This window comes from Dama dama, chromosome 1 (assembly GCF_033118175.1).
Source record: "Dama dama isolate Ldn47 chromosome 1, ASM3311817v1, whole genome shotgun sequence".
NCBI classification, from domain to species: Eukaryota; Metazoa; Chordata; class Mammalia; order Artiodactyla; family Cervidae; genus Dama; species Dama dama.
Window position 1 is genome coordinate 30,643,863 of NC_083681.1, and position 23,830 is coordinate 30,667,692.

At 51.6% G+C, this 23,830-nt stretch overlaps 3 protein-coding genes across 4 annotated transcripts; 1 reads left to right on the forward strand and 2 right to left on the reverse strand.

Moving 5' to 3' along the window:
- Positions 1 to 11,465: 11,465 nt before the first annotated feature.
- RNF26 (ring finger protein 26) lies at positions 11,466 to 14,253 on the forward strand. Its single transcript, XM_061146038.1, has one exon. The coding sequence runs from the start codon at positions 12,030 to 12,032 to the stop codon at positions 13,326 to 13,328; it is 1,299 nt and encodes a 432-aa protein (XP_061002021.1). The 5' UTR covers positions 11,466 to 12,029; the 3' UTR covers positions 13,329 to 14,253.
- A 1,825-nt stretch (positions 14,254 to 16,078) lies between these two features.
- Positions 16,079 to 18,417, reverse strand: C1QTNF5 (C1q and TNF related 5). 2 transcript variants are annotated; one of them, XM_061146040.1, is made up of 3 exons: positions 17,865 to 18,417; positions 17,328 to 17,584; positions 16,079 to 16,984 (listed from the first exon to the last, which is right to left on the reverse strand). In XM_061146040.1, the coding sequence occupies exons 2-3, from the start codon at positions 17,539 to 17,541 to the stop codon at positions 16,467 to 16,469; spliced, it is 732 nt and encodes a 243-aa protein (XP_061002023.1). In that variant the 5' UTR covers positions 17,542 to 17,584; positions 17,865 to 18,417; the 3' UTR covers positions 16,079 to 16,466. The 2 variants fall into 2 exon arrangements, with proteins under 2 accessions (XP_061002023.1, XP_061002024.1); XM_061146041.1 differs by lacking the exon at positions 17,865 to 18,417 and having other exon boundaries at positions 17,328 to 17,818.
- A 342-nt stretch (positions 18,418 to 18,759) lies between these two features.
- MFRP (membrane frizzled-related protein) lies at positions 18,760 to 23,594 on the reverse strand. The gene is made up of 13 exons (XM_061130163.1): positions 23,541 to 23,594; positions 23,317 to 23,419; positions 23,086 to 23,199; positions 22,806 to 22,967; positions 22,453 to 22,666; positions 21,887 to 22,017; positions 21,634 to 21,759; positions 21,342 to 21,418; positions 20,836 to 20,984; positions 20,189 to 20,319; positions 19,938 to 20,060; positions 19,074 to 19,201; positions 18,760 to 18,984 (listed from the first exon to the last, which is right to left on the reverse strand). The coding sequence occupies exons 1-13, from the start codon at positions 23,592 to 23,594 to the stop codon at positions 18,760 to 18,762; spliced, it is 1,737 nt and encodes a 578-aa protein (XP_060986146.1).
- Between the last annotated feature and the right edge of the window lie 236 nt (positions 23,595 to 23,830).

Sequence of the window (23,830 nt, forward strand, 5' to 3'; positions counted from 1 at the left end):
CCCTTCTGTAGTCGCCACAGCTGGCCTTGGAGGCTGCCAGAGAGGTGGGGGGAAGGGAACAGCAAGCTGGGGGGAGAGGGACGCTGAACCCCCATCTCCCTGACCCACATCCCAGGGCCCGCGGCCTCAAGGGACCTTGAAAAGTGGAGAGAACACAGGATTTGGAGTCAGAGAAAATCCCCAGACCAGGTCAGACTGAGCCTGTGTTCTCGCGGGCACCTTGTCTTTGTGTCCCAATCACATGGAAAGAGCTAGCTCTGCTTTGGTCTCCAGGGTGTGATCATGCATGTCGCCCCGTCCCTTCAGTCATGTCTGACCCTTTGCAGCCCCGTGGACCGTAGCCCGCCAGGCTCCTCAGTCCGTGGGATTCTCCAGGCAAGAATACTGGAGTGGGTTGTCCGTGCCCTCCTCCAGGGGATTCCTGACCCAGGGATCGAACCCATATCTCCTGCATTGTCGGTGGATTCTTTTACCGGCCGAGCCACCGTAGAAGCACTTGTCTCCAACACCCAGCTGTAAACTCCATGAAGGAATTGGTGGCTTTGAGATCTCTTGCCACTTAATTAACTCATCTTGGGCATGTGGCCAAACCAGTGACTGTTGAGAAGGGACATGGCAGTGCCCAGAATGAAAGAAGAATCTGCTCATGGCTAATATTTTCACAGGGCTGTACAACTCAGCCCATGACTTAAGGGTCATTTTCATTGCTAATGTTTATCTTGATCTTTGCAACAAAAAATGAGGAAACTGAAGTGAAAATTTACACGACCTAAAGTCACACAGCCTGTGAGTAACGGAGCTACATTTTTTCAGTGTGGTAAAATACGCATAACCTAAAACTTACCCTTTAAACCACTTTAAGTGCACAAGTCAGTGGCATCAAGCATGCTTACAATGTTATGCAACCATCACCACTGTCTAGTTCCAGAACTTTTGATCACTCCAAGGAACTAAAATTTGAACGAAGATTGATCCAACTCCCAAAGCTGGGCCCCATACCTGTGATAATTTACAGCTGCATTAAGTAAACACATCATGGGAAAGAAAGCAGCAGATTGACTACCAACGAATTATGTGGTATAAACAGGAAATGCAGCAGGGATTCAGAAGAGGGAGCTTCTATGGACAGCGCCTGCACTAGCCAGGAAAGCCTTTCTGGAAGTGTGGAGGCTCTAGCGAAAAGTCAAGTGTAGACAGGGGGGGAGTGAGGCCAAATCATTCCAAGCAGAGCAAGTGGCACAAACAAGGACAGGAAGGGTGAGGATGAAGAAGGGGACACACACAGTGACAACTGGTTCTTCTGTATTAAAGTTTCAGCATCAGCATCTGGCTAGAAGGTCAGGCTGATGTGGGGAGGCTGGCAAACAAGAACTGCTGTTTGCATAGCCAGGTCACCGCTTTCACTTTCATTGTATGTTTACTTCGAGTGTCTTGAGGAGAGCTTCAGCCAGTGCTACCATGTATTGGCACCACTTTTATGCAAATAGCTGGTGCTAAAATAAAGTGTTACACGGCTAGCTAGAAATTCAAGAGGGTAGAGGGTGGGCAGATGAGGTGGGGTAAAGTCATGGGGGAGGAACTTGGATCTTAAGATAGAAGAGGCAGTGGGGAGCCACTGTAAGTTCTTGAGCAATGCTGTGATGAAATTGGGATGGAGGTTTATAAGGGTTTCTCCATCCTAAAGGAAATCATCCTAAAGGAAGTCAGTCCATCCTAAAGGAAATCAGTCCTGAATATTCAGTTGAAGGGCTGATGCTGAAGCTAAAACTCCAATACTTTGGCCACCTAATGCGAAGAAACGACTCATTGGGAAAAACCCTGATGCTGGGAAAGATTGAAGGCAGGAGGAGAAGGGAACGACAGAGGATGAGATGGTTGGATGGCATCATGGACAGGATGGACATGAATCTGAGTAGGCTCCAGGAGTTGGTGATGGACAGGGAAGCCTGGCCTGCTGCAGTCTATGGGGTTGCAGAGAGTCAGAAGACTGAACGATTGAACTTAACTGAAGGGTTTCTCTATTTCTTCTTGCCTGAGAGCGCCCCCTGGTGCCCCTAATTTAAATTGTTCTCTCATCTCACGGAAAGCAGGTAGGATGGGGGGATGGAAAAACAGAGTTGATGAGTTGGAGAAGCCAGTCTTAGGCTTCATTTCAATTCGTCCTGAGTGATGCCAACACTGTGGTACAAATAGAGGTGACATGTGGGTTTGCTTCAAAGGAAAAGGGCACTGTGGCTGCTCCCTTCTCTGTCTCATCATTGAACTAGGATGTCGTGTCTAAGCTTGGGGGCGGAGGATGGGATCATAATTAAGACAAGGTTCATGGGCTTAAGAGGTTTGTACTCTAGTGCGGGAATGCATGCTCCGTTGCTTCAGTCGTGTCCGACTCTTTGTGACCCCAGGAACTGTAGCCTGCCAAGCTCCTCTGTTCACAGGATTTTACCAGGCAAGAATACTGGAGTGGGTTGCCATGCCCTCCTCCAGGGGAATCTTCCTGACCCAAGGATCAAACCTGCCTCTCTTGCACGGCAGGCAGATTTGTGAACGCTGAGCCACTGGGGAAGCCCTAGTGAGGGGGACTGACAAGTAAACAATTAGAATATAAAGTGCAAGTACTAGGGTGCACAAATGCATATGAACAGTTACTTACCTCAACCTTAGGTGGCCAAGGAAGGCTTCCTGGAAGAGTTGACACCTAGCTTCATTTTAAGGGATAATGGCAGGTAGCCGGGTAAATAGGGTATGGTAGCATCCTCTGTGCAGGAGACTAGTGGTTGGTTCATATCCTGCAAGGGAGGAATGAATTTAGTGAGGGATGAGGTCAGATTACAGAGGATTTGTAGACCCTGATAAATGGTTTAGCACAGCAGGGTGTGTATAAATGGTTCTGAGCAGAGGAATCCCTGCCAATCAGTTTAGATCCATCTGAGTTCAGGCACAGAGGGACAGAACCAAAGGTCTCATTTTCCTTCTTTTTTTAACTAATTAATTAGACTGGGCCGGGTCTTAGTTGCCTCATGAGAGATCTTTGTTGCCAAATGTGGGATCTTTTTTTTTTTTTTTTTTAGTTACAGCATGCAGGATCTTTTTAAAATTGCAGCTTGTGGGATCTAGCTCCTTGACTAGGGATCAACCCAGGCCTCTTGCATTGGGAGCGTGGATGGAGTCTTAGCCACTGGACCTCCAGGGAAGTCCCCCCAAAGGTTCCACTTTCTAAGGTCCTGTCTCCCCTCCCAGATCTGTCCTCTCCCTTGGGTGACTGAGGTTGGAAACATCCAGTTGCTTCTGGGGAGGTTGCTGCTATACCTGGGGTATACCTACTCTACCTGGGGTATGGCCTTATTTTAACTTTGAACATGCCAATCCATCTGATCATAAAAGCTTCACACTAGAATAAAACATAAGCTTGGGAGGAATCTGGTCCCTATGTCACTCACCGTGACTGAGATTCTCTTGGCAGCCTTCTCTCCTTACCACATCCACCTGGAGATGGGACACAACACTTCTGAGCCCTCTATCAACAATCTTTGAATTAACTCCACTAAGTGGCATACTATGCAACAGTTAAAAGGATAAGGACACCCCTAGGCATTGATATGGAATGATCACTGGAATATAATTTTATTTACTTATTTGAGGGTCATTGACATTTTTATTGAGGTATGGTTGATGTAGAATATAGTTCTAAATTTAAAAGCTTGATATACAGTGCTATATGTGGAATGCTACCTTTTTTATAAGAATAGATAAATATTTTTATATGATCAACATATGTTTATACTTTCAAATAGAAATAAAGGACCAAAACCTTCAATACTTGTGTGGCCAGGTCAGATACAAAAGAAGGTTCACATGTTATATGTCAAGCTGTTTGAATTATTTGAAGGTTAGCTAACTCTTAAACATGCTCTGCCCTCTTACCTTGACAAATAACCTTTCTAATGACAAAATTATAAGATATGTAATGCCACAGTTTTTTTATGACTTAAAGTCAGCAAAATATTCAAGATAATTTAATCTTCATTGCGCTTGCCTGGGTATCCTCAAGAAGGGCCAACAATGTTTGGATGGATAATAAAGTCATGTGCAACTCATAAGTTATTATATAATATTCCATTAAATAAAATGTTCTTGTCTTCATTTTGGCAAAACCCCTAGTTACTTTGTATAATAAAAATCTCATAATGCATATTCTATTGCTAGGGATGCCTAGTTAATTTACTTTTCTTGGGTTGTTGTTTTTAACTGTTTAAAAAATAAATTTCAATTTAGAGAAACGTTGCTCCAAACTGAAATTATTACTAACAATTTTAAAACAATACTTGGATTCAGAGTTGAATCATAAATTTTGCACCTCACATTTAAACATTATAAAGGAGTCACAGATAATAAATATTTTATCCCTGAAAATACTTTTTCATCATGTAAGTCTTTATCATAATAATTTTCAACACCCTTTAAAGCAATATCTAGATCCATTTGGTGTTTAAATTTTACTGATTGAAAATTATTCAATGCTGAGCTCTTATTTTAAAAAAACACCAAAGAGTACTATTTTGTTATATTTCTTAAAATCTCTCTGCAACTGAAGTTGTTATTTGAACTTGGCCAGAAGTTCAAGTTTCAAGAGAAATTAGTTTGGGGATTATTTGCACGTGAGTTTTTTCGTTTATGCCCTTGCAAACATTTTTATTTCCTTGTTTTAGCTTCTCTTTTTATATATTTAACTTTATTTCGAAATAATTTCAAACATTCAGAAAGGTTGCAGAGATAGTGTAGACTCCCTGTATACTCTTTACTTAGAATCAAAGATGATTAATGTTTTGCCACAGATTTTGCTTTTTTCTTTTTGGGCCATGCTAGCTGGCTTGTGGGATCTTAGTCTGTACCAAGGATTTGAATCCATGCTCTCAGCAGTGAAAACTCAGAGTCCTAACCACCGCACCACCGGGGAATTCCCCAGATTTTGCTTTTTCATTCTCTCTGAACTAAAATTTATATTAAATTTTAACTAAAATTTTTTATTTGATGTGTGTACATATGTATAATTTTTCTAAATCATGAAAGTAGACTGCATACGGTATGCTCCTAGTTCCCTTTATACTTCAATATTTCCTGAGAAGAAGGATATTGTCCCATATAATCACAATACAGTTATCCAATTTAGAAGATTTAAATTGATACAAAACATTTTTAGCCTATAATCCATATCCCAGTTTGACAAGAGTCCCAAACGTCCACTGTGGTGTTGGTCTTTTCCCTCCAGAACAGGATGCAGTCCAGGCTTCTCTGCTGTCTTTAGTCTTCAGGTCTCGTTATTTCCCTGTAATCTGCAATGGTTCCTCATACATTGCCTTCACATTTGTCAATCAGGATTTGTCTGGTGTAATCTTGTGCATGAAGTAGGGTTATGCAACCCAGGCTGAAATACTATATAAGTAATACATACGTTAGCATCCCTTAATGGTTCTGGTCTGAACCAATTTTTACCATGATGGTTTTATTTATTATTATATATTTTTTAAATTTTTGGCTACACCCCACAGCATGTGGGACCTTAGTTCCCCAACCAGGGATTGAACCTGCACCCCCTGCATTAGAAGTGCAGCGTACTCCCCACTGGACCACTAGGGGAGTAGCTATGATGGTTTGAAATGATAATTTTCTCCGGTCAGCCTCCCTCCTTCTGTATCAGTCAGTGTTCCATTGTAAACAAGAGCCCTCCTTTCTAATTTTTTGTTTATTTATATTCTTTGTAACATATTTGGACTCATGGACTCCTGTTTTATTCAGTGGGTTTTATTCCATTACTGTCCTTATTTATTTTGATGCTGAAATCAACCCAGATGTGGCCACCTTTGACCTGGCTTCTGTATCCTCTGACACAGCCACCCCCACCCCCAGTCGGCTGGCCCCTGCCCCATAATTTTTGGCGCTACTTTATTTCTGGCAGAATTTTCAACCTTCTACCTTCTCTGTCTCAGCCACTATAATCAACTCTTTCCCCCAGGAACCCTGTTTCTTTTAGTGGGGAATGGTAGAAACCAACATCTGGGTACTAGGTATGCTTCTTGCTACTAGGGTTTTATTGCTTCTAGGTTCTTTCAGTGGACACACATAATCACAAATACTATGTATATAATACACCTAAGCTAATATATAGTATGTCTAATATATATATTATTATTATAGAAAGCATGAGTTTATACTGGTAACACAATTTTGATCCAGTTTCATCGGGTTCTCTACCTTGCCTTCCTGTATTCCATATTTATGTCTTCCTTCTTCCAAAGGAAGAACTCTGGCTCCCAAAATATTTCAAAATTGTCGTACACTACAAAAGGTAAGCCTAGTAAAGTGAGTTCAGGAGGTCTTTACTTCCCCCAGGCTGAGGGTGTATGGTGTGGTGTTCGTTGTCCAGTCATGTCCTACTCTTTGTGACCCCACAGACTGTAGCCCACCAGGCTCTTCTGTACATGGGAATCTCCAGGCAAGAACACCGGGGTGGATTGCCATTCCCTTCTCCAGAGGATCTTCCTGACCCATGGATGGAACCCGGGTCTCCTGCATTTCGGGCAGATTCTTTACCGTCTTAGACATAGGGTATACTTCCCTCCTTGCTATGTGGTTATATCACTCGTATGAAATTCAGCTGGGTTCATGTTTCTGTTTGCATTCAGTTTGGTTTGTTTTTTCCTCATATTTTGATTTAGTTTAATATTTTAAGTGTGTAGGAGATTAACATGCTTCTAAAAGTCAAAATTACACAAGAGAATTCCCTATCGGTCCAGTGGTTAGGACTTGGAGCTCTCACTGCTGTGGTCCAAGAACTAAGATTCCACAAGCCATACAGGCGGGGCCAAAAACAATTTCCAGTATTTTGCAATTATAAATAATGTGACAAGAAATTTTCATGTTGTTGAAAGTGTCTTAACGGTACATTCTTAGAGGTGGATTTCTGGGTCAAAGGGTAAACGCACAGGTAGGGTTTTTTGTTTGTTTCTTTAATTGTGATTAAAAAACGTTTGTAAAATTTAACTCCTTTGCCATTTTTAAGCACACAGTTCAGCAGTGGGGAGTGCTATTCTGTACTCGGTCTCTTCAGTCGTGTCTGACTCTTTGCGACCCCATGGAATGTAGCCCACCAGGCTCCTCTGTCCAGGGGATTTTCCAGGCAAGAATACTGGAGAGGGTTGCCGTGCCCTCCTCCAAGGGATTTTCACGACCCAGGGATCGAACCCATATCTCTTATGTCTCCTGCATTGCAGGCAGATTCTTTACAGTCTGAACCACCAGGGAAACCTGGGGAATTGCAAATTAAAACAACAGTGAGATGCAATACACACCTATCGGAATAGCTAAAGTTCAAAAACACAGGCAACTCCAAGCGCTGCAGAGCATATGGAGTGATAGGGACTCTCATTCATTTCTGATGGGACTGCCAAATGGCATAGCCACTTTGGAAAACAGTGTGGAAGTTTATTATAAAGTGAAACATACCTTTACTATAAGATCCATTAATCACGCTCCTTGGTATTCACCCAAATGAATTGAAAACTTAGTTCTACACAACTACCTCCATATGGAGTTTTATAGCAGATTTATTCATAACTGTCAAAACTTGGAAGCAATTGCGATGTCGTTTAATAGGAGAATGGATAAGCAAACTGGTATTTGCATCCATACAATGGATTATTATGTGGGGATTAAAAAGAAGTGGGCTATCAAGTCACAAAAAGACATGGAGGAAGCTTGAATGTTTATTGCTAAGAAGATAATTTGGAAAGGCTACCTACTGCATGATTCCAGTGATTTGACATTCTGGAAAAGGCAAAACGAAGAAGATGGCAAAAAGATCAGTGATGGCCACGAAGTGGAGCTGGAGGGGAGGCAGGAAGGGGTCATCCCTGTGGAGCACAGGGGATTTTTAGGGCAGGGAAAATACTTTGCATGATATTGTAATGGTAGACCATGGTATAATACATCTGTCAAAACCCATAGGATCTACAGCAGATTTCAGGGTTTTTTTAAATATTTATTTTTATTTATTTATTTGGCTGTGCTGGGTCTTCATTGCGGCATGCGGGATCTTTAGTTGTGGCATTTGGAATCTAGTTCCCTGTTCAGGTATCAAACTCCACCCCCCTGCATTGGGAGCTTGGAGTCTTAATCACTGGACTACCAGGGAAGTCTCCATAGGATGTCCCACATTAAAAGTGAACCTTAATGTAAACTATGGACTTCAGTTAGTAATAATAATGTATTAGTATTAGCTCATCAATTGTGAGAAAGAAACTAAAACGGTCAAACTTAGGTTTAGATTTGTTAAACTTTTGTCGATATTATTAATATTAAGAAACAGTCCCTCTCAAATATCTGTGGGTAGCACATATTCAAGAATAATTTCATTTTCCACTTGGGACCATGTGGAAACTCTTTATTTGAGAGTTTTCTGTTGTTTTGCTTAACTCTTCAAGTTATTTTAGTATCATGTGTTAATTAAGTCTACTTGTTTTATTAGCATTTAGCCAATATTCTCATTATGTGTCCAAGAGTGTTGTGAAGTCAAATGTGATATGTGTTTTCCTAAGATGTTTCATCTTTGGGAAGGTCCAGAAAATTCTGTATATAATCTTTTCAATGTTCCAAAGAAAGCCATGATGATCACAATTGAGGTCAGGTCATAGTAACAAATAACTATATGCCATACATGGCATATGGCACAAAAAATGTTTCTGGATTTTCAGTGAAAAAAATGACCTTGTTCATCTTTATTTTTACTAACCATGTCAATCACATTATCAACTTGCCTTCAACATCCTTTTAAATCAATGCCTAAAATCGTTAAGTTGCTTTTCTTCAGTCCTTCCCGTAAATCAGAACAGGACTAAAACCAATTAAATTGCGAGTCTGTTTCATTTAGACTCATATATAGACAAATTTTAAAAAATATGAATTAATATTACAAATGTTCCTCAGCCACTATTGCACATACCACATTAATTTCTGAGTACTTCTGGAACCACAAATTGGAACAGGAGGAAAAGCAAGAGGATTTGACTAGTTAATTAATGTATTTCTTTTCTTCCCTAAGTGCTTCAGTGGCTGAAATCCTCCCCTGGCACAAACCATAGAACTTTGTGGCATTTGGATACAGTCACCTCATGTTTCCAGGACATGGGTTATGAGATGTGAAGTGCTTCTCTGGGCCTGAACAGTGTTATTACTAGAGCCGATGTTTAGGGTTTGGGTTCTCCTGTACCAGTGCCAAGCCTCGGATGCCGATTGAGAGAGGAGAACAGTTTTCAGTGTGTTTGTGATTTGTGGGGCTTAGGGTGTTACTCGAAGGGAACAGGGTGGAGGGGTCAGAGTGAAAGCAAACTGTGGAGCCTTATACCCAGTTCAGAGGTGTGGAGCCCTATACCAAGGTCACAGGACAGAAATCTCTGAAACTGACAGAGCCCTATATCTACTGCTGCCATAAGTCTTCAGATCATCTAAACCAGTCAGTGCCCTGACCCCATATTAGGTAAAATACCCACTCAATGCATCCTAAAAAGTGAAAGTGTCAGTTGCTCAGTGGTGTCTGACTCTGTGATCTCATGAACTGTAGCCCGCTAGGCTCCTCTGTCCCTGGAATTCTCCGGGCAAGAATACCGGAGTGGGTAGGTAGCCATTCCCTTCTCCAGGGGATAGATCAAACCTGCATCTCCTGCGTTGCAGGCAGATTCTTTACCATCGGAGCCACCAGGGAAATGCCCATAGCATCTTAACCAATCACTAATGCCACTCGTCTGGTAGGAATTTTCTCGGTCTTGAGGCTATAAAAATTGGTGTGCAAATATTTCAGCCATGAATCAGTGGTCCTTTGGGAAAGAAAGGATTCAGGCAGTGTCAAGGGTGGGGTGATGGGGACAGTTTAAGAAGTCCAGGCCAGAGTGGAGATGAAGAGTTTAATGTGCCAACTAAAAACTGTCACTAGCCACCAGTCACTGAACGTTGACATACCCTGAAGGGAATTCAGAGCCAAGAGCAGGAATGAGGCACACTGTGCTCTGGGAAAAACAGGCAGAACAGGCCTTTGGATAGTTATTTTCAGGAGATTTTATGAACCCAAATTCTTGCACCTTCTTATATCTAGAAAAGCACTACAATCATTAACTGAGACATCTGCTTCTCACGACTAGCAGCAAACTTCCTGTGACCAACAGCAGCCTTCTGTAAAAACATGTGTGAAATTGCACATCTGCCTGATTACCTACCAAAATTGCATATATATATATCCACCTCCCCTCTTACCTCTTCTGAGCACTTCCTCAGAACTATCTGAAAGGCTGTCTGCTGGCCTATAGTCCTTGTTTTACCCTAAGTAAAACTTAACTCACAACTTTCTTGTGCATTGTTTTCAGTGGACAAATGGAAGCAGGAAATTAAAGCAATAGAGGCCTGGGGAAGGCTCAGACCCCCAAGTATTCTTGGCTTTAGTAAAGGACACCAGGCTCTCGATATATTTGGGATAGGATCTTAGATATTTTAAATATTATTTGAATATTTTAAAAAGGGATAAATTTTTGAGGTCACTAAGGCTGCCCAGGCAGATATCTAACTAGAGTGTTTAAGTAAACAAATGAATAGGGCCTGGGCTAGGGGTGTGAGCTATTTCCGGCCTGTGACAATGAGGTAATCTCCTGAGGATGCTGAGAATACGTGACAGGGCTTGAGGAAACAGTTTGGAAATAGCAGCTTGGGAATCCCCTATCACAATCTGTTTCCCCTTAAATTGCTTGTGAGCAGGCAGGTCTTAAACATTTTTTGCATCCCCAGTGCATGTGTAGCAGCTCAATACACGACGGAGTAAATGGATGAATGGAGGAGGACAAGGGACTGAGTCTGGTTGCGGAGGCGGTGCAATCCTAAAGCCTGGTTCAGAACAGTGACCACCAATCCGTACTTAAAAAAAAAAAAAATCAAGGCTGGAGGAGAAGAGAAAGAACAGCGCCCGTTTTAGCCCAGTCTGAAGTCCTGTTCCTTTAGAATCCACCTGCCAATGCAGGAGACTCAAGAGAGGAGGGTTCGATCCCTGGGTCAGGAAGATCCCTTGGAGTAGGAAATGGCAACCCACTCCAACATTCTTGCTTAGGATATCCCATGGACAGAGAAATTTGGCAGACCACAGTCCGTGGAGTCCCAGTCTGACACGACTGAGTCACAGAACACACATACACAAAGTCCTGCTCCTTTAGGGGGCGGGGCTGGGGCAATTCGCCTCTGCCCTTCAATTGACCAATCCCAGCCTCAAGGGGGCGGGGATTTCAATCTGTTTCCGCCCCACCTCTGTAAAGCACTGAATGTGTTTGGGCGCCGTTCAAACGGACCAATGAGCGCTCGACATTTCCTGTGGTTGGGTCTCACCGATTGGCCAGAGTTCGTCGCCCCTCCTTCCTTGACATGCCTCTTGCCCCACCCTTCCTCACACAAGATGGCGGCGCCCAGCGGAGTAGAGGCAGCGCCTGGGGTTTGCTGAGGCTCGCTCCCTTCCCTCCTGCTCCCTTGGGCGCAAAGCGCCGCGAGCCCAGAGAACGGGGGCCGGGAGGGGACAGGGGCACCTGCGTAGCTGGACCGCGAGCTCGCGCCCAGACTGCGCCGCCCCCACCCGGCCCCGGCCTGGCCCGATCCCTTCCGTTCCCGGTCTCCTCTCGATCTGACCCATTGCCCGGCCGTGGTACGCCACCAGCAGGCCTCCAAAGCTGAAATTTTTCCTCCAGCCTGGGAATCACTTCCACTTTAGAGATGTTTGGGCTCTTTCTTCCCAAACAGATCGCCTTCAAAACTGGGAGACCTGGCCCTCTTTCCCTCCCCTGAGACTCCACTTCTAACCCAGTTCTTCCTCAGCTTCTCTCAGATTGGAGAGACCGTTCACCTCCCTTCCAGATTAATCCCTGAGCTCCTTTTCCCCCAAATATTGACAACCCTGACACCCCCCTCAACCGGGAGCCAGACTTCTCTTGGACCAACCCCATAGCCCTATCATGGAGGCTGTGTACTTGGTAGTGAATGGGGTGGGCCTGTTGCTGGATGTGCTGACCTTGGTGTTGGATCTCAACTTCCTGCTGGTGTCCTCCCTCCTGGCTTCCTTGGCCTGGCTCCTGGCCTTCATCTACAACCTGCCACACACGGTACTGACTAGTCTTCTGCACTTGGGCCGTGGAGTCTTACTTTCACTGCTGGCCTTGATTGAAGCTATGGTCCGCTTCACCTGTGGGGGCTTGCAGGCCTTGTCTGCGGTACTGTACAGCTGCTGTTCTGGCCTGGAGAGCCTAAAGCTCCTGGGGCACCTGGCCTCCCATGGGGCACTTAGGAGCCGGGAGATCCTCCACCGAGGTGTCCTCAATATGATCTCTAATGGCCATGCTTTGCTGCGTCAGATCTGTGACGTCTGTGCCATCACCATGAGCCTGGTGGCCTACGTGATCAATAGCCTGGTCAACATCTGCCTCATTGGCACTCAGAACTTCTTCTCCCTCGTGCTGGCCCTGTGGGATGCAGTGATGGGGCCGCTGTGGAGGATGACAGATGTAGTGGCTGCCTTCCTAGCCCACATTTCTAGCAGTGCCGTGGCCATGTCCATCCTTCTCTGGACCCCCTGCCAGCTAGTGCTGGAGCTCTTGGCCTCAGCTGCCCGCCTCCTGGCCAGCTTTGTACTTGTCAATCTCACTGGCCTGGTGCTGCTGGCTTGTGTGCTGGCAGTGACAGTGACTCTGTTGCACCCGGACCTCACCCTGAGGCTGGCCACCCGGGCGCTCAGTCAGCTCCATGCCCGGCCATCCTACCACCGGCTCAGAGAGGATGTTGTGCGTCTCTCTCAGCTAGTCCTGGGCTTGGAGGCCTGGCGCCGAGTCTGGAGCCGTAGCCTGCAGCTGGCGAGCTGGCCAAACCGGGGAGGGGCCCCTGGAGCCCCCCAGGGTGGCCCTAGGAGGCTGCCCTCAGCCAGGACATGGCGACAGGACGCTCTTCCTGAAGCTGGGCCCCATTCGGAGGCAGAAGAGGAGGTCAGGATGGCCAGAGTGACCGCAGCCCGGGGCCGGGAGAGGCTCAACGAGGAGGAGTCTGTAGCTGGGCAGGACCCGTGGAAACTGCTGAAGGAGCAGGAGGAGCGGAAGAAGTGTGTCATCTGCCAGGACCAGAGCAAGACGGTGCTGCTTCTGCCTTGTCGGCACCTGTGCCTGTGCCAGGCCTGCACTGAGATCCTGATGCGCCACCCCGTCTACCACCGCAACTGCCCACTGTGCCGTCGGGGCATCCTGCAGACCCTCAACGTCTACCTCTGAAGGTTTCCTCCCTCCCTCCTGCCCACCCCTCCATGCTCCACGCAGCCATTTGCGCGCAGACAGCGTTCACACCTGATCTCTGGGTCCCGGCCTGTATCCCCTGCTGCCCCCACAGTCATCGTGCTGAGTCTCTAAGCTGCATCTCCAGGACATTGAAATGGGAAACCCTGGAAGACTGTGACTTGGGTAGGGGCAGGGTAACAGCTTTTCCTTACCCCGTGTGTCCCTGTGATGCCGAGGGTGGTGAGGGTGTTGCCCTGCAAGGCCCTGGAGACTGTTCACTGTGGATTCCCTCCAGCCTGCCAGGGCCCACCCTGATGCCAGCGTTAGGGACTCCCCCCACTTCGCTTCTGGTTTTTCTGTTGTGGATTTGTAGGTTCTCTCCTTGCTCCCTGCCCACTTCCTTCCCAGCTTCTTCAGCCACGCACATCAATGTCATTTGGGTATTTTGGCAACTCAAGGGCCTTAGAATGATCTTGAACATTTGCTTTCAGCTGGAGCTGCTATGCTCTGGCAGGCTTTGGGGGTAGTATATCTCAGGTGCCCTTTGAGCTGCTTCTACCTGTTGTGATCTTACAAGACTCCCTCCTTACCTGACCCGACAGCTGGGATCAAGCATCTCCCAGGTGTGTGTGTATGTGTGTATGTTTGCACCTGGCTTTGGGACCATGTACCCTCTGATACCCGGCACCACTGGGAACCTCAGGAGGGATAACCAGATTTCTATTCCTCTTCCTTTCACTCCCCACATCACAGAGACAAAAATGGTATTCCCTTTCTGTCCGTCTCTCCCTGCCACTGGGGAGGGCAGACTGCACATTTCACTAGGGTCCAAATACAGAAGGAGCCAGGGCTGAGGGGCATGCAGCTCCCTGAGGGGTCCGCCTGGCCCAGGATCCAATGAATAAAGTTGTGTTACAGCTCTGATGGCCTCTGTGTGCATCTTTGCAAGGGTCAGTGGTTGGTTATGGTAATGGATGCTCCAGCAGGGTCTTTCAGTCCCAACAAGTGTAGTTGATGGAACTGGCAGGGGAAGAGCTGAGATAGGGTGCCTTAGGGATAGCCCGTGCCCTGTGTGGCTAGATTTGCTTTTAGCTTCTCCAATTTGTGCCCTCTCATATGCATGGCTTTTGGAAAGCTCTCCCTATCTTTTCCAGACTTCCCTGGTGGCTCAGTCAGTAAAGAATCTGCCTGCAGTGTGAGAGACCTGCAGGGTTTGATTCCTGGGTTGGGAAGATCCCCCAGAGAAGGGCATGGCAACCCACTCTAGTATTCTGTCCTGAATCCCCATGGACAGAGGAGCCTGGCAGGCTACAGTCCATGGGGTTGCAAAGAGTCGGACACAACTGAGCGACTAAGCATAGCCCTATCTTTTCCATTTTGCCAGAATTGAGCCCTCAGAGAGAGGAATGTGAACTTACCCTTTGAGCAAGTTTTTCCTCTAGTGCCACACTTTCCAGGAGAGCACTTGTGGCTCCTGCTGCCTGGAGTCCAATCTACCCTGAGATCCCTGAAGGAGTTGGTGCTTCTCTTTGTGTCTCTTGGCAGAGAGGGGCGCTATGATGGGCTGGAGTCTAGCTGTGGGGCCTCATGGAGAGCTGGGAGGCCTAGCTCATTTAATGGGCCCAGTCCCCATTGGTCATATCAATCCTCATGACCTGCAAAGGGGTGCGGGGGGTGGGGGGAGGCGGGACACTACCCTATAATTATATGTTAAATGTAGGAGCATAATGCCAGGGACAGCCTTCTGGAAGGAGGGGAGGGGGGAAAGGGGTAGGTCAGGAGGAAATGCTGAGGAGAGGCCCCTTCACTTTTGCGTTGAGAGCCTGAGCTGATGTGGGCCTGGCAAGCCAGGGTTTGTTAGTCATTGGGTTAGGGGCGGGACAAGGCGGGGAGACTTGAAGGGGCTCTGCGGCTAGCCTCAGACTTAGTGGCGCGGCCTAGCACAGTGAGGGAGCGTTCCCCACATCCACCTTGGAGTGGAGAGGCCTGAGGAAGGGCTTTTCTGCCTCCCTTCCCCCAACCCTGGAGGGGGAGCTGACCAAGGGGAGGCTTAGTTCCTTCCAGTCTCTGTTTAATGTGAGGATAAACATTTTATGAGAGAAGATAAACTTCCTGAGCTGGGAGCAAATGACCCCATTATCCCCCACCCTCATCTGGAATCCTACTGGGAGACCTCAAAACCCTTCCTCTACCTAATCGCCCTAGTAGCCAGCTCAAGCTATCTGGGGTCACTGCTGCATTCTGGAACTGGGGCGCCCCCTTGTGGCCATCTCCGAAAATGACATCTCTAGACAGCCAGGGACACTCCACTCCCCTGGCATCGAGGACGGAGAAATAGTGTTCCAGTCATCCAGGAAACAGGCACATAGCCAGAGGAGCCATGGGTGAAAATCTCAAGTTCCTTTTTGTTGGTCAGGGCAGGCATGTGTGTGTTGAAGCTCCAGCCAGTTCTTATGACATCTTTGAGTTAGAAAAAGGTGTGCCTTCTTGGGTGGCCGGAGTCCCCCACCAGGACACCATCCCCAGCAGGGCGCTCCTGTTCACAACCTACATCGCTTGGGGAGCAGCTCCGTGGACCGGCCTCTTCATCACCTGGGCCTGTTTTCTGTATCTCTTGGTCCATAGCTCCATCCAGCCTCAGAGCCCTCCCTTCTGCCTGAGCACCGTCTCCCTCCACCCTTCTCCCATGTCTCCCCATTCTTGGAATCAAAGCATTTCCACCAGTAAAGAAAGACTGAAGCCAGCAGGAGGGTTTCATTAGATTTATTGAATGATCTCTGAGAAAAAGGGCCCAGGAGCAGGAGGGATGAGGGAAGACCCAGAGAGACAGAGGACCAGGAAACGAGCACCGCACCTTGGGGTCCCGGGCCAGAGCAACTGGGGGGAACTAAACCTGCCAGAACAGCGAACTCCTTTGATCTAGGGCAGAAATCCAGCTACTGCCCCATGCTGCCAGCCCTGATCTCAGCCTTGATCCCCATTCCCTGCCGGCAGCAGAACAGAGAGGCCCCCACCCCACCTCTGCAGTCGTTCAGGACACTCCAGGGGGGCCAGCCCTCCCAGGTGATGGGGCCGTCGGCGTCACTCCCTCCTCCCTTAGGAGTGAGAGAGCATGAGCTCACTCCCCAGTGGGCATCAAGCGAAGACAGGGGAGCTGTGCCAGTCAGAATACACTAGAAATCCAGAGAAGGTGCTGTCTGTCTTGATGCTGGCATAGATGCCAATATAATCCCCCACGCCCACCTGTACCCACACCTGGTCTTCAGGCTCCAGCCTCACCATGGCGCCCCCGGAGAGCGAGGCTGGCTTGGGCCACCCCCCGAAGAACTGGAAGAAAGAGGCGATAGACTCGCCGTTCTTGACCAGATCAAACTGCAGACTAGCCCGGTAGACGGTGGCGTGGACGGCAAAGTAGTAGACCCCGGGCACCTGGCAGGTGAACTTGCCGGTGACGGCGTCGTAATGTCCCTGCTCGTTCACCAGCACGCGGTCGAAGGGTAGGGGCGCGTCCGATGGCGGGGGCACCCGGCTCTCAGAGCGCTTAGCGCTGAAGGCGGAGCGCGGAGGCACCGAGCATTCGCCCGCCGGCCCGGTTGCCCCCATGGGTCCCGCCTCTCCTCGCGGCCCGGGCTCCCCACGCGGCCCCGGGAGGCCTGCGGGTGGGGGGGGGGAGGGAAGCAGAGCGGTTAGGGTGCGCCCGCCGCGGTCCTCCCGCACCCTCCCTCAGCCTCCCAGCCGCCCCTTCCCGGCTGGGGCCGCCCTGCGCCCCAGGGCCTCCATCCCCTCTTCCTGCAGGGCTTGGGGCGGATCTGAGGGTCCCAGGGGTTCCGGCTCCCCCGCTGAGTCACTCCTCTGCGCGCTCCCGGAGCCGACGGGGTCGGGCGGGGACGGGAGCGGCGCCCCCTGGCGTGAACCGCTAGCTCGGGACCCCGCGGGCAAGAGCCCGGACGCGCTCACTGGGACGTCCCCACCGATCGCCGCCGAGGCGCCGCTTACCCGGCCTCCCGCCCTCGCCTTTCTCTCCCGGAGCCCCCGGCGCGCCATCGCGGCCGTCGCGGCCGTCGCGGCCCGGCAGGCCCTGGCTGCCGTGGTGGCCCGGCGTGCCGGGGAGGCCCGGTTGCCCCGGGCACAGGCTGGGGATCTTGTTGTCGTCCAGAGGGCCCGAGCCGGTCGCCAGGCCCAGGAGCAGCAGGGCGAGGAGCGGCCTCATGGCGCTGGCACGCGGAGCCCGGACGCCGCGGGCCTCTGGTCGTCTGTGGGCCGGGCAGGACGGGAGTCGGGACCAAGAATCCTGGGACCTGTCTCGGTCCCCACTCCCGGCGCGGCCGCCTCGGTCCCCACCCCACTGCCGTGTCCCTGAGCGAGGCTGAGTGGCCGCGTGGGGAAGAAGAAGAGGGGTCCCTACACCCGGGAACCTCTAAAGCCCCGCGCCGAGGGAAGGACAGACCGGACCTCCCTCCTCCTCCAGCCCCGGCCGGCGCCCAGTCTTTCCCACAGTCCCCTCCCCCAGCCCCATCTCCCCGCCCCACTCACGCCCCTCCCGGCGCCGGGGGCTGCTCGCTGTCTCCGTGGCCTTCGGGGCTCTCGCTAATCCAGACCCTCCAGGTGACCCCAGCGCTGCCTTCCCTGCGCTTCGCTCCAGCCAGGCTCCCCCTGCCCCCGGTGTCTCCCTGGTCCTGTTCGTTCCTTGCCGGCTCCGCGGTGCTCCTCCCAGACTCCAAGAGGAAACCAGTTGCTCGGGGGCCAAAAGCCCAGGCCGGGAAATAGCAGGGAAATAACTCGTGGTGTCTCGCGGCGGCCGGCCAAAGTTTGGGGGAGAGAGGAGGGAGAGGTTTGAGGCGGACACAGAGAGGCAGAACTGTGAGAGACAGAGGCTCAGAGCATCCATAGCTCCAAGGAGCTGGAAGCAGAGATGATGCTGCGACAGAGACCAAGGATAAATCCAGGAGAAATAGAAGCTGAAAACTGAGGGTGGAGGGTTCTAGAGCAGCAGTAGACAACTGGATGGCCAGGGCTCAGAACAGGCCCTGCCACGTAACTAGACTCTAGATGACATTTTCTGTTGAATAAATGAAAATGTCAGAAGGCAGGTGGTAGAGAGCCTGAAAAACCAGATGGGAGATGGGGAAGGCAGAAAACAGGAAGTCAAGGTCAGACCCTTGGGTGGGAAGGGCTCCAGATTGTCACAGCGTGGAGTCAGGCCAGCTGTTTGCAGCAGCTGGGGAAAGTAAAGGCACAGGCGAGGATGTGGGAGGGTGGGAGGGCTCCACTAGCGGCACTGAGGACTCCTCTTCCCCTCCCTGGGAGGACCCCGAGGTGAGGGGGATGGGCAGAGTTCCATGCTGGGCCCCTTCCCTTGCCCCCTTGCCTGCCCACCCTGATGGGCAAAAAAGGGTGTGTAACAGAGGGCAAGGGCCCCGCCTCAGGATCAGGGCTGGGCACAAGCCTCCAGGCCAGCTGCCTCAGGCAGCCTGTTGCAGTTGAAGGGCCAGGGGGTGCCCAGTAGCGCCAGGCCAGACTGGCACTGGCGCTCTGCCTCCTGGCAGACAGAGCGGCAAGGGGGAAGGACGCTGCCTAGTGGGGTGCAGTGGGGCACCAGCAGCCCGCAAAGGAGCCTCCGGAAATTCTGGTAGCAGGGCAGGCTTGTCAGGCTCTGTGGAAGGAAGAGGGGAGCCCTCAGGCACCCGGCTCCCCAGTTTCCCTCCCTTCCTGGGGGCTCCTCCTTATCTCTGCCTGGAGCACCTTGTAACCTCTGAGGACCTCCACCACCTCTTCCTGGGTGGTCATGCCCACCCAGATGTTAGGGAAGGCCGTGGTGTTGTAGCTCAGACCGACGCACATCTCCACCTGGACAGGCTCACAGGCCAGCTCTGCAGGGAGGGGAGGGGAGGGTCACCCTGGGGAGCACTCCCCGCCTGTGTGACTGGGGACAAGTCACCTAATCACCCTTCATGGGTCAGATGGGGCTTGTTGTGAGAACCAAAGGAGGTAATATGGAAAGAAAGTGAAAGTGTCAGTCGCTCAGTCGTGTCTGACTCTGCGACTCCATGGACTGTAGCCTGCCAGCCTCCTCTGTCCACGGAATTCTCCAGGCAAGATCCTGGAGTGGGTTGCCATTGTGAGAATCAAAGGAGCTAACACGGAGAGGTGCCTTATATACATGTCAAGGGTTCCTGTTCTCGGGAGCCTACTCCAAGCATCTTTCGCCAGCCCCAGGCATCATGCAGGCACCCCTGTGATCTCGGGAAGCAAGGGTCACCAACATTGGCAGAACCACTAGCCATCTGGAAGGAATTCCCTCGGGCTCACCCACATCTGTGAGGTGGACCTCTCTGTGTGGCAAAGGCCAGACTGGTTCTTGAAGCCCCAACCATTGTCTCCCAGATTCCCATTTGCTATGGGGGTAACTCTAAATACTGTTGCCATGGCTGGGGGAGAATCCCTTCAGGATTTGGTGAAGTTGTTCAGAGTCTGACTAGGGGGCCCCCAGCCCCCATCAGGAAGGATGGGGTAGCTATTGAGACACGTGCCCGTGGGTTTCTCTGGATGGGCACCCAGCCTTCCCAGGTCTGCCAGCCCTGCAGTGCCCGGGTGCAGGCTCCTCACCTGGGGTTGGGAACAAGGGGCTGCTGCAGTTGTCACCGGCGCAGTCTGGCCACGTGCTGCACATCCACTGCAGACTCTTACACCCTCCATCCTGGCAGGGGAACTCTCCGGGCCTACAGGGGCCTGCAGGCACAGGGGGACATGTCTGAATCCCCATGGCCTTCACTGTGCCCAGACCAGGGCACAGTGCCCTTCCCCATTCTTCTGGAGGCGCCCCTACTGCCCACACCCAAGTGCCCAGGGCCACCTACTCTCTGTGGCATTGAGGGCCCGATAGGTGGCTGAGAAGCCCCCAACGCTGAAGCCATGGTCTGTCCTAAAGAGCACTGCCAGCTGGTGGTGCGAGGAGACGAGACGCGGGGGCGGCTCTGCTCCGCAGAACCTGTCCAGAGCAGGCAGCGGTCCTGGCATCGGGCCGCCTGGCTGACCGAGCATGCTCGAGGCCTCCTGCAGGCCCGGGGTGGGTGGGGGGAGCCAGGTGCTCTGGACGATGCCAGAGGGGATGGGAGGCATAGTCATTGACTCATGGGAGGAAGACACCCGTGTTCAGTAGACAAAGGACTAGACACACTGCTTGTACTTGAGCCACTTCAACCTGGGGAAAATTAGTGAAGGTTCTGGGGGAAGTGGACACGGACCCAGGAGAACTGGGAGTGGGAGAGGCCCGGGGAGGGCTTCTTGGAGGAGCAATGTAAGGAGTCAAGGCAAGAGGGACACGTACAAAGGTGCGGAAGGACAAGGCTTTTTTAAAAAAGCGTGACAGTGAGGAGACCTCCAGCTTGGTGCAAAAGAGGACAACGAAGCTACTGAATGGGTGTGGTAATTTGTGGGCAGCCTTGACGTCAGGCGGTGGAGGCGGGGGTGTATTCTTGGCTCCTCCCGTGGCTCTGCCCTATACCTGTCCAGGAGACTGAGGGCCCCTGAGCTGCGGGCCTCGTACACCTCCACGTAGTCAGACTTGCACTCGTCCTGAGCTTCCAGGCTGAAGTTGTGGAAGAGCAGTTCGATGCCATGTCCAGCAGGCACCGAGATATGCCAGGTGCAAAGCTGGGGAAAGGCACAGGTCGGGTAATTTATGGGTTCCTTCTCCTGTCCCAATCGGGGTCCCCAGGCTGAGCTCCAGACGGGCATTCCCCGGGTGCAGGTGGGGGGTGCTTGGTTCACACCACTCTCATCATCGTTCGTGGAAGGGCCTTTAACTTGTCTGGTCTCAGATAAGCTTACCCAGCATGGGAGCTGGTGCCTAGTAAGCACTTAATAATGTCCCCTTCCTGTCTGCTTGATCTCTGGTCTGTCCAGGTACAAGGAGTATCTGCCATGCTGTTCTCAATTGCACTAACCCCGATGCTCAGGTGTGCCCACGTGTGCCCCACTGCCCTCCCTATGGAGTGCTGGCTGGCTTACCTGTTGGTGAGGGTACTGCTGCAGGTAGCTGGGAGCAGAGAAAGTGCCCTCAAGCCCAGTCAGGTTCCCCCCACACCCTGTAGAGAGGAGGAGGCTCATGAGTTTACCAGGATCTGTGCCTTTGGCCAGTAGGCCCGGCAGTGACAGCGGCAGAGTCTTGGCTGTGCCCATGGGAAACAAGTTCTGGGCCAGAAGGGTGACCAGGCAGGTTTGGAGCTGGGCCAGGCCGGGGGGGGGTCCAGCCTGCACTTGGATCAGACAGTACCCGCCCCGAGGCTGATCGGACCTGTACCTGAAGACTTGGCACTGCAGTTGGTCTCATCACTGCCATCAGCACAGTTGGCAAAGCCGTCACACACCGAGTCACGCAGCAAGCAGACGAACTGGTCACAGGGGAACTCCTCGTGGGCACAGCTCCCTGGGGGTAGGCATCTGGATTCAGAACCCTCTAGAGCTCTACCCCTTTTGCAGGGCTGGGAGTGGTTGGGAGGGGAGGAAAGTGGCCGGTTGATGGGTAGCTGGGCATTTGGCGGGAGAACACTCACCGTGTCCAGGGGCCACAGCCTGGTACCAGGCATGGAAGCCAGATCCTTCCACACTGCTGTCAGAGACGAAGGCCACCCGGAGGCGGCTGGCATTGGTGTTGAGTGTGGGGGGAGGCACCCTCCCACATACTCTGCAAGAAGCCAGATTGGGGGTGATGGTGGCTCAGAGCTCAGGGCCAGCAGGAGTGGAGCCTGCCTGGGCTCTGTGGTCCTCTTTCCTGAAGCCCCATCCTGGGGATGATGTGTCGAAAAAGGTTCCGTTTCTTCCCAGCAGAGCCGTGACCTCCCCGGCACCTGCTTGTCCATCCTTGAAGCATTGATTCATGGGAAAGACATGCGGGAGCTCCAGCTTCCAGATTTGGAAGCCAAGGTCAGAGAGGGGAAGTGACCTTCCCAAGGTCATATACCAAGATGGTGGCAGAGCTGGGCACAGAGGCCAAGTCTCTCCATTTCTTCCTCCCAGTCAAGAGTTTCCCTCTGCACCTCCCTGGTCTGCCCTCCAGACAGTCGTTCAGGACAGGGGTGAGAGAGTGGGGCTTGGGATCTCTGGGGACAGAGGAACCTACCTGAGGAGGGGGCCTTCCGGCTCAGGAGAGATTTCCAAGCGATCGAAAAGACAAGAGGCCACACTCTCCGTGCTGAGCGTTTCGATCTTGAGCTGTATTGCATGGTCTGTGGCCACCTGGATATGCCACACGCAGTGGGCGTTGGGTGGGTAAGGGTCTGGGTAGTTGGGGCTGCTGAAGAAGCCCCTTGGGCCAGGAAGGAGGCCCCCACAGGCTGCAGAGATGGAGGTTAGCATTCAGAGGTCAAAAGAAGAGAGAGTTTTTTTTTTTTTTTTCTCAAGGTGCCTTTTCCTACACACCCCCCTCCTGCCATCTTGGGCCCTTCTCCAGGAAGATCAGCCCTGAGTACTCACCTGAGTGGGGTGCGAGGCTCACTCCTACCTCCGGTTGCCCTCTAGGGGTCCCAGTTGCCTGGGAGGTGGTGGTGGAGGTGGCAGGGGTGGTGTCAATGGTGGCAAGGCCTCGGGAAGGCAGTGGATGGTAGGTGGCCCCGGGTGGGGCTGTAGCCTGCAATTCTGGAGGTGACAAGATGGGGGAGGGGCTCAGAGGCTCTGGATCCCTTGGGGGCATGGGCAGTAGAGCTCATGGAGTCTCATCCTAAAGCCCTTCTTCCAGCAGGCCCTGGGGACTTACGGGCCAGGATGATGGCCACCAGCAGCCCGAGCAGCAGGAGCAGCAGGCCGGCCAGCAGAAGGACACACAGCCAGGAGAAGCGGCAGTCCGGCTGCAGCCGTCGGGGATGCCGACCTGGGGACAGGCAGGGCGGGGTTTTGAGAACCCTCTCCCTTGGGCGTCCCTCACCTACCACCCTCAGCTGCCAGGCCTTTCTTGTCCTACCCCCGGGTCACCCCCTGAGATGGTTACCATGCCAGGGAGCTTGGACGCTGCAGTTGGCGTCCTCCCGGAGGGCGGGGAGGGGGCAGGGTGGCCCTGATTCAGGCTCGAAAGCAGGATTGCAGAACTCAGTCTGGAGGGAGAGATTTGAGGGCTGAGGGCTGGTGGCAGTGCTGCCTGGCAGGTCTGATCACGGGGCACAGCAGCCCTGGGCAGGCGTCTGGGTCTTGCGGGAGTGGCCCTGGTGACCCTACCTTGCTCAGCTCTGTCGTCTCCACACAGAGGACGATATCTGAGCAGTCCTTCATGGCTCTAGGCTCTGCATGGCTTTCTGGAGTCCCTGCGACGGCACAAGGCCCTAAAGAGCCCACTTCCTGCCCCAGTCCCCCTCTCAAGGGGCAGCCTCTGCTCCCTGAGGCTGCGGGCAGTCGGGCTAGACCAGCTCTCCTGCTGCCTTAGGCAGACTGGCTCAGGCTGCTGGCTATTCCGTCTCCGTGTGGGGGAAGGGACAACAGCCAGAAGGAATTCGCAAGGGCATGGAACG

Coding starts and splice junctions, on each gene's coding strand:
- RNF26 (XM_061146038.1), top strand. CDS start 12,030: ATGGAGGCTGTGTACTTGGTAGTGAATGGGGTGGGCCTGTTGCTGGAT.
- MFRP (XM_061130163.1), bottom strand. CDS start 23,594: ATGAAGGACTGCTCAGATATCGTCCTCTGTGTGGAGACGACAGAGCTG. Junction 21,760..21,886: donor GGCTGTGGCCCCTGGACACG/GTGAGTGTTCTC, acceptor GCCTACCCCCAG/GGAGCTGTGCCCACGAGGAG. Junction 18,985..19,073: donor AGGTCCTCAGAGGTTACAAG/GTGCTCCAGGCA, acceptor TTCCTTCCACAG/AGCCTGACAAGCCTGCCCTG.
- C1QTNF5 (XM_061146040.1), bottom strand. CDS start 17,541: ATGAGGCCGCTCCTCGCCCTGCTGCTCCTGGGCCTGGCGACCGGCTCG. Junction 16,985..17,327: donor AGGCGAGGGCGGGAGGCCGG/GTAAGCGGCGCC, acceptor CCCCACCCGCAG/GCCTCCCGGGGCCGCGTGGG.